Raw genomic sequence first — 9207 nt, 5'->3', positions numbered from 1 at the left:
TCCCACCCAGACAACGACATCAGTGCCACGCCGGCACACACACGTAAGGAAAGAGACCTCAAGAGTCCCTGGAGATGCGTCCCCACTCACCAGCCCCCAACTCCCGAGGGTACAGCCCCAGTGGCCCCTACCATGGCGGTCAGGGCCTTCCGGGCGCGGGCCTCGGGGCTCCTCTTGAGCACAGCCTGGAGCAGCAGTGGGTACTTGGTGATGCGCTGGTGGGGCTTGATGAGGAGATCCCCCAGCGTCTGCCTCCCCGAGCGTTTGTGCTTCTCACACCACTGCCGGGGAAGGTGGGCAGGGGTCAGGGGGCTGCAAGCCACCCTCCTGCCCCGCCCCGGGGATACCCTCAGCCTTGGAGCAAGGTCCGCCGCATCCCCCTTCCCCAGCAGCCCCTCTCCCACCTGCAGGAAGGTGCGGAAGAGAGGGTTGTTGTCCTGCTGCTTCCAGGCGTAGGCCATGGTCTGCTTCACTCGCAGGCAGTACAGAACGTAGGGCTGGAAGCGCTGGCTGAACTGGAGGGACAGGTGTGGGGCAGGGAGCGGGCAGGGGAAGGAGCCTGGCCTAGATCCTTAGTCCAGCTCCCGCCAATCCCAACCCCCCACCACTTCCAGCCCCCCTCTCTGGATTCCAAGGAGTTGAGGTCCCGAGGGGCCGACCCGTTGCCGCCCTCTGAGCTCCATCCCCAGCCCCTGCCACGCCCCACTGCTCTGGACCTCACCCGCCATCAATAATTTAGCTGGACCGTTTTCAGGGCACTGCGGATCCCATTTCAGCCCAGCCACGGGGTGGTGACCTGAGGCTTGCCCAGAGCCCTGCTCCTGGGGAAGAGGGCCACCAACGGCCCCAGGAGACTGTCCCCCTGCCTCTCTACCCCAATCCAACTCTGCAAGGCCACGTTTCCCTGGCCAGTGAACTGGGAGGAAGTGAGATCCTGGGCCTCTTGCTTTCTCTTATCACCCTTCCCGCCCTGGGTACCCTGTGGCCTTTCACTCCCCTCCCCCCAGGCCCCTGAGGGACAAGTCGCTTAGGCCCCTGCTGCTTGTGGATGGGTCTCTGTCCCGGACATAAGATTTCATGGTCGATGAGAGCTTAGGTGTAGTCCTTCCCTGAGATAGCTGCCCTCCCTCTGGGGGCTCCAGAAGCCCAAAGGGCCTTCGGGACAGAGGTCATACTGGTGGAATGGAGGGAAGAGGTGAGGTGGTATTTAGGGGTAGGGGTAGTGCCCTTGGACCCCCTCGAGTCACGGCAGGGTGCCAGTGGTATGAGCATTCCAGCAGACAGGACCCCTTGGGGCTCTCCCAGTCCTGCCCCATCCAGATGGGGCCCTTCTCCCCGCCTCACCGACAGGAAGCCGTTTTGCAGGCTGACCGGGTCCAGAGGCTGGCCCGAGGCTCGCGTCTCCTCCAGGGTGGGCCCCAGCACTTCTTCCCAAAAGCTCTGGTGGGTTCGGATCAGGCTAGGGACATTTCCAAACAGGGTCTCAGCTGACACCTGGAGGAGGGAGCGGAACATGCCTCGGCAGGTGACCTGCGGGCAGCACGGGCGGTGGGCAGGCAGGGACGGCTAAGCCCGAGTGGCAGGGGCTGGGTGGGACCTGCAGCCTGCTTGGGGTCTAGGGCAAGGAGGGGAGTGGGGAGGGCAGGGTAAATGGGGGTTGCAATTCCGCTCTGTGACCCCGCCCCCACTCCCTGGGTCCCACACCCCGAGTGCCCACTCACTTCCGTCAGCAGCCCCACTCGTTGCAAGTTCAGCAGACCGGCGGCTAGGAGCTGGATGCAGGGAGGGCTTTCAGCGTCTGACCTCCTCCTCTCAGACCCCAGCCTAGCCAGCCCTTCACAGCATCCCCACCCCCACCTTCATACCACGAGCCTCTCTCCCAAGACCCCGGGCGGGTCTCAGGTCAGGGGGATCTTGATGTCCTGCCCCTTCTCCCCAACAGCCGTGCCCCTTCCGGTCTGGAGAACCGGGTGGGGGGAGTGATTCGAGGGACACGGTAAAGGGCCAAGGATGGGGCCCGGGGGCGGGGCTGCTGGGGATGTGGCGGGGGTAGGGCGGCTCACATCTGTCATGATCTTGAGCTTCCGCACATAGATGAGCTCGGTGGTCAGTAGCTCCCACAGCGCTTCCTGCTGGTGGCAGAGCTCCCGGCTCATCTCCTGGGTGGGGATAGGGCTGGTTCAGCTGGGGAATGATGACAAGACCAGCAGATGCCATCTGCTGAATGCTACCAGATCTACTGCACAGAAAGCCTTTAACCCTCCACCAATCCTCCAGTGTGTAGGGGGCGTTATCCCCAGGTCACAGAGGAGGCGACCGAGACGCAGAGAGGTTTGCTGTCTTGACCGAGGTCTCGCTAGTATGTGGCGGGGCCGGGATCTGAAGTTACAGCAAGATGCCTCCAAGTGCTGTCCCTGCAGACCCCACTTCCCAAGGCCTTTCCCTCCTCCGGGGCAGAGGTGAGGGGTGTGTGTGTGTGTGTGTGTCTAGGACCCCACGGGGTCAGACACTGTGTCCCGGGCCCACCTTGTGTCCAGGCACCAGCTCCTTCCAGGACTTCTCAATGGCCAGGCTGCTGTCACCGTCCTCTCCGATCTCCCAGTGCCGCCGGTCCTCTGGGGGCAGGCAGGGCATCCCAAACATGCTGAACGTGTGCAGCCTCATCTCCAGCTGATGGGCTCTGGTGACTTCCTGGGGGCGCCGAGAGGGGATTAGTCCTGGCCACTTCCTGGCCCGGGAAGGGCTGCGTGTGTGCGTGCGTGTGTGCGTGCGTGCGTGCGTGTGTGTGTGTGTGTGTGTGGTGGCAAGTTGCCCTGAGCTTGAGTGAGGACCTGCAGGCCCGAGGGACGAGGATCAATCCTGGCTGGGATTACGGGGTACAGGGTGTGGCCGGAACACGCATGGAGAGGCACCTTGTCTGCAGAAAGGTCCCTGGACAGAGGGGTCTGACCTGGGCTCCCTGACCAGAAAGATAGCTTCCAGGGCTCTCCTGAGACCGAACCCTTCAGAGGGACCTTCAGGTGGAGACCAGAACGGCACTTAGGGAACCAGTGGTCTCAGGAACATTTTGACACTTGCCCATCAAACAGACATCATTACGAGGCAGCCTGGCTTAGAGATGCTCCCCTGAGAGGGTCTCTAGACAGAGCCACACCCTGCTTCTTGGAGGGGCTCCCATGTTCTCAGCTCTGATGGTCTCTGGAGGATGTCGCAGCTCAGGCTGTGAGCTTGGGGATGGGAGGAGAGGGACCCCTTACCTTGAGTTTGGGGAAGTGAGGTGTCCCAGCCCCAAAGGGGCCTCCATGCCTCTTCTCAGGCTCTGGTTCTCGCAGCCTCAGGGGAGACAGGCCTCGGGCCGGGCCAGAACCCTTGGTAAAGGGGACATAGCCTTGGAGGTGTCGGCCACTGGGATCCTGGAGGAGGAATGGGGGAGTTCTGGGGGCGTCCTCTCCCCACAGAAGTCCCAGACAAGCAGTGGGGCCTGGCTTGGCTCTGGACAGCATCCCCTACACCAGCAAGTTGGGCCGGCTCACCTCTCCCCTCAAACCAGTTTGGTGAGAGCCGCTCTGGCCCTGAGTCACAGTAGCCACTTTGAGGGAGGCCACTGAGCCAGGCAGGGGCCGCCGGGCCCAGGTGCCCAGGGGCCTCGTGCAGAGCAGCTCTGGCACGCACATGCCCAGGCTCTGCGTGTGTCCCGGTGTCCCCCTCCAGCCCCACTCCCGTGTGTGCTCCCTGCACCACGGCCGTGCCTGCACGGTGCCCGGTGCACACGCATTCTGGGGCCCTCACAGCCTCCTGCGCACGTGGGGATGGGGGCCCTCACACGTGCGGCCTCCTCCCCGGGGCATGTCCCCTCCAGCTGGGAGTGGCTGCCCTTCCGTGTGCGAAGCTGAGGCCTGGCCCAGAAGTCTCCTCCTGGGCAGGCCTGGTCACATTCCTTGATCTGCCCGTGGCCTGATTTACCCCACAGACATCCTAGTCTCCCTTCCCACCCTCAGCTGCCTCCCAGGGCCAAACCCTCCTCCAGTCAGGCAGGGGATACCCTCCGCCGAAGCAGAACTGACCTCAAGGTGGAGGGAGAGCCTGGAGGCTGAGGGAAAGACTGCTGTGCCTCCACGCCCATTTCTTTGGTAGCACTGGAGGCCGCCAGGAGGGTGGAGCTGGGGTGGAGGTGGGCAGGCCCTCACACCCCTCCCCACCTGTAGAGTAGGAACACCTTGAACCTTTGTTTTTCCAGGCCTGACTCAGAGGGAGGCAGGTTTCAAGGAGCCCACCAGCTCCTCGCAAGTAGAGGTGGGAGTCTGGGAGGTGCTAAACCCTGGGTTTGGTGACCTTCCCCACCAGCTCCGTGCCTGTGACCAGTCTAACAGCACTGAGGGCCTGGCCCCTCCTGGCTCTCTGCCTCACCTGCCCCATCTGTCTGGGATGGGTGTGGAGTCCCGGGAGCCTGGCCCAGCACGGCCATCCTCTCCCTCACAACCCACGAAAGAAGGCAGGGGTGCGGGCTAAGAATAGAGCAGTCCAAGGCCTGGCAAGGGGACAGAGACTTGAAAGCCTGGGTGTCCTCCCCCCTGCCCCACCCCGGTCACCTTTGGGACACAGCCTGGACTCACCAGCACGGGGCCTCCTCGGGGACAGAGGCTACCAGGAGTACTCAGGGTGGAGGCCCGAAGCCGGCCCCCATAGGTCTCAATGCGGGAGGCCACCAGTCCTTGGAGGCGACCCCCATTGGGAGGACCAAAGGCGTGCATCCCTTCTCTCCTGGGTCACCTCCCAAGGGTCATAACTCCAATGTTCAGGAGAAAGGGACCTGCTGAGGCTGCAGAGATAAAATAAGGAATGGAAGGGCCAGCCTTGATCAGTGGGTAACGCCAGGCTGGAGACAGAGGGGGGAGGGGGAGGGGAAGAGAGGGAAGGGGAGAGGGAAGGCCAAGACTACTTGCTGGGAGAGCACAGCTGCCTCATCTACGACTTGGTAGGGGTCGGGCACACCCCGACATGCTGGGTAGGAAGCCCCTTGGAACCATGCCCCTTCCCTCACATTTGCGCATTTGGGGTACCAGCTCCCACCCTGGCCTCAAAGGATGCTGAAGTCCTAAGAGTAGCTGGGAGCAAAGGTCCCTCGGTTCCTGGAGGCCCCCAGGCATCCAGGATGCCCCTTGCACCTAGCTACACCCTCCCCTCCTCCAAACACGGGAGTGGGGGATGAGTGTCTGGGGTGGCGAGCTGGAGGGGCCCCGTTGGACGCAGCCCCGCCTGCCACCTGTTTTTGCACAGCCCACAAGCTAAGCATGTTTTTTACATGTTTAAATAGTTGGAAAAAGTCAAAAGAAGAATAATATTTCACAACATATGAAGATTATATGAAATTCAAATTTCCATGTCCATAAATAAAGTGTTATGGGAACACAGCCACATCGCCTCCTTGGCCAGTTGTCTGTGACTACGTTCCTGCTAGCTGTGACAGAGACCACAGCGGCTTCAGAGTCTGAAATATTTACTATCTGGTCTTTTACTGAAAAGCTTGCCCCACCCCTTACCTGGACCCTCCAGGCCACAGACAGCTATCCGGCCGCTGGCCTTACAGATGAGCCGAGGGGGAGCAGGCTCTGTTAGGTCTTCCCCAGCCAGTGGGAACTCCTCCGTGGGGCTGGGAGCCTCGCGCGCGGGGCGCCATCCCCTCCCCCTAAACCTAATAGAGGACCCGCTCACTGGGGCGGCAGGGCCTGGAGAGGAGAGACCTCCTAAGCAGGTGCTGGTGTCCCTCCAGGCGGCCCCAGAATCCCGCGCAGCCCGCCCCTTACTTTTCCTCTGATTTATGAGCAGGGGACAACGTTCCTTGTCTCCCGGGCCCCCTCCCAATAATCCTCCCTCCTAGGGCTCTGAGTCCCTCTTCCTCCCCGGGGTCCTTTCCGAGCTTTGACCCGGCTTCCCCTTCTCTCGGCCCCGCGCCCACAGCCCCGGCGCCCCGCCCCCGCCCTCCCGCCACTCACCTGTGTCCGCAGGTGTCCCGGCGCCCGCTGCCCGCGCTGCCAGCCCCCCGGTCGCCGATTGCTCCCCCGGCGATGCCCACCTCGCGGCCCGGCCAGATCTGGGACCGAGCGGCCCGCGGGGCCAGTACAGCGCAGCGCGGGGCCGGGCCGGGAGGGGCGGGCCGGAGGGGCGGGGCCTCGGGCTGGCTCCTCCCTCTCCCGCGGGCACCGGACTCGTGGCGCAGTGGGCGCCCATGGGGCCCTGGGGACCGAGCGGCTCTGCCCGGTCTGCGGCCACCACCTTCCCCCGCCGAGGAGGGCTCGCTCCGCAGGGACCCCTCCCCGCTTCCCCTCGCCCCTGAAGTCGCCACCCACCCTGGCTTGCCCGCCGCCCTCGCGCGCTGCAAACCCCCCGCGCCCCCCTCCCCCCGGCCGGGCGGCGGTGATGACTGAGTGACCCGCAGCAGGTGCCCACCTCGCTTTGCGCGTGCTGTGAGTGACTGACTAGCCCCCCACTGCCCTGGTCTCGGCCCCGTCTTCCTCCTTTAACCAGGCAGGGGAGCAGGACCCGCAGCAGAAGGGGTGTCGGGGTTCACGGACCCCGGGGGCTCTGCCCCCACCTCTGGCTGTGGAGTCCAAAGTGTGACCCTTATCTCTGCTTGCCGGCTCCAGCCATCTGGTAGAAGATTGGACTTCACCTTTGCTCTAAGGATGGCGTCTGGTGCCAGGCTGAGGCTGACCCAACACTTCTCCCATTAACCAAGTCTGGGGCTTGGGAGGACAGGGGTATCAGATGGGGGCGCCCACGCTCTTCACTGGCAAACAGCCACATTGAAGGCTTCAGGAGGGCGTCCCAGCACCTACAGCCGGCAGCAAAATAAAGGGCACATTTTCACATTCCCAGATCAGGACACATCATCTCACAGAAATGCCGACATGGAATCAGAAGTGTCCATGGATGTGTGGTCATTGTCTTCTCACAATCATGAAGCTGAAGACCCAGTGTGGGGGGAGCAGGCCTGAATGCCTCCAGCCCGCCACCCTGTCCTGGTTCTTCCTTCTGTAAAATGGCTATGCGGGGACATCCCTGGTGGCGCAGTGGTTAAGCATCCACCTGCCAATGCAGGGGACACGGGTTCGAGCCCTGGTCCGGGAAGATCCCACATGCCGCAGAACAAGTAAGCCCGTGCGCCACAACTACCGAGCCTGCGCTCTAGAGCCCACGAGCCACAACTACTGAGGCCCGCGCACCTAGAGCCTGTGCTCGCAACAAGAGAAGCCACCGCAGTGAGAAGCCCGCACACCACAGCAAAGAGTAGCCCCCACTCGCCGCAACTAGAGAAAGCCCACGCGCAGCAATGGAGACCCAACACAGCCAAAAATGAATTTAAAATAAATAAATAAATTTATTTTAAAAAATGGCTATGCGGTGAAGTGTACAGACATCCTCTCATTGTATCACTGGGGAAAGGGTGTCCAATCTCTCTCCTCTCTTTGCTGGCATATTAAACCCACAAATGATCTGAAGTGTTCCAATCCTCGACTCTGATGACTCTGCTTGATCTGGAAGAGGAATCTTTATCCTTTGATACTTTCTAATTTCGTCTGCCCTCCACTATTCTCTTGTTCTGAGCTTGCTGTTATGCGATTGCTCTGTTAGTTCAGAAGGGCTGTTGGCACCTCCAGCTCTCCGCATCCTACCTCCTGCTTCCTGCCTCCCAGTTGATCTGGATCCGTTTTAGGGAGAGAAGTTGTGTGGGGCAGGAATTGCGGTGGACAGAAGCCCTTTTCCCATTCCTCGTGTGTGTGTGTGTGTGTGTGTGTGTGTGTGCATGTGTGTGTCTGAGAGAGAGAGAGAGAGAGGGATTCAGGGATGACAAGAGTAGCCATGAGGGAAAGAGAGCCAGTAAAGGAGGTGCTGATTACTGGCAGTATTAAATGACACCCCACACACTGCTGGTGCCAAGGGTGTCCTCCCAAGTGGAAGGAGTAAGAGAGGAATGGAAACTGAGAGAACACCAGAGGCAAGCCCGGACTTACAGGCGCTGAGAGAGCTGGCTACACTAGGCCAGTGGACACAGGAGCGTTAACCCTTTCACTTGTCTCGAGGCTGAGATCCAACCTCCACCCGCCACTGCCCCAGGGCCGGGTCTCCAGCCTGTCTGGGAGGAGACGTTATCAGGGAAAGAAGCTGGAGGAGTGGCCGCAGGAACGTGGCGGGTGGGAGGCCGGACTCCCGTGTTCTATCTGTTCCATTCCGGCCTCGTCAGATGGTTCGTCTCACAGCCTGCCTGGTCCCTTCTGCGCTGTGGAGAGGAGACCCCTGCCTGCGACAGGCTCAGAGGGGAACACAGCTCAGGGAGCTGAATGAAGCTGGAAGAGCTGGCAGGTTGGCGGGTTGGCCTCTACTGGGGGGCACCTGGGTACGTGTCTTTCTCCCCACCCCGCCTTCCCTCACATTCCGTAGCCCCCCACACTTTTTTTGGCCATGCCACACAGCTTGTGGGATCTTAGTTCCCTGACCAGGAATTGAACCCGCGCCCTCGGCAGTGAAAGCGCGGAGTCCTAACCACAGGACCGCCAGGGAGTTCCCCCTAGCCTGAATCCTATCCCTCCTCGGTGCCTCCGTTTCTGCCCCAGTGCAGATGGTCCCCATCAAGTCCCCAGATGGACCCCACGGCTAGTGAAGTGTCTGTCTGTCCAAGAGCAGAGCTCTGAGGATCAAAAGCCTCTGTCCAGTACAGCATGAGGGTGACTTCTGGGGCTGGTGTAGTGGGCCCTTAGTCCCTTCTCCCCTTCCTCATGGGCAGAAAGGTCAGGGAGACTCCCTTGATCCCTGAACTCTGCCCAGCCCACACCTCTCAGGGCAGGGCGGGGGCCAGCTGGGTTAATGAGGTGCTAGCAGGCACTGGCAGTGAGGGAGCTGATGGGAGGTGTGTCTTCCTCCCTCCAGAGCTGGGGGCGGGAGAAGCTGAGGGCTCGAGCTGGGAGGTACCAGGTCATGTGAAGCAGATAAAACCAGGAGGCCAGGCCACGGGGCACAGCTGACAGCGCCTCAGACCAGAACTGATGCCCTCCGTCCCTGCCCCACTTACTGGCAGTGTTCTCTGTGCAAGGAGCTAGGAGTATATAGAATATGCATTCCTAGTATGAAGACTAGTATAAGAATAGTGTAATTCCTAGTATAGAGATAGCCCCTGACTTCCAGGAACTTACAAACTAATGGGGAGACAGA

At 61.3% G+C, this 9207-nt stretch overlaps 1 protein-coding gene across 1 annotated transcript in view; it reads right to left on the bottom strand.

Moving 5' to 3' along the window:
- PLEKHG6 (pleckstrin homology and RhoGEF domain containing G6) overlaps positions 1-6062 on the bottom strand; it is a 14110-nt gene extending 8048 nt beyond the window's left edge. The window contains exons 1-11 of the mRNA XM_069541223.1: positions 5994-6062; positions 5541-5726; positions 4614-4819; positions 4065-4199; positions 3258-3413; positions 2527-2691; positions 2064-2159; positions 1722-1772; positions 1345-1494; positions 405-515; positions 91-281 (exon numbers count right to left, since the gene is read on the bottom strand). Of these exons, the coding sequence (XP_069397324.1) occupies positions 91-281; positions 405-515; positions 1345-1494; positions 1722-1772; positions 2064-2159; positions 2527-2691; positions 3258-3413; positions 4065-4199; positions 4614-4751 (1193 nt within the window). The 5' untranslated portion in view covers positions 4752-4819; positions 5541-5726; positions 5994-6062. The remainder of the gene's footprint in view (positions 1-90; positions 282-404; positions 516-1344; positions 1495-1721; positions 1773-2063; positions 2160-2526; positions 2692-3257; positions 3414-4064; positions 4200-4613; positions 4820-5540; positions 5727-5993) is intronic.
- Positions 6063-9207: the final 3145 nt, after the last annotated feature.

The sequence above is a fragment of the Delphinus delphis genome, chromosome 11 (assembly GCF_949987515.2).
Source record: "Delphinus delphis chromosome 11, mDelDel1.2, whole genome shotgun sequence".
Taxonomy (NCBI): Eukaryota; Metazoa; Chordata; class Mammalia; order Artiodactyla; family Delphinidae; genus Delphinus; species Delphinus delphis.
This window is presented reverse-complemented; position numbering and strand designations above follow the sequence as displayed.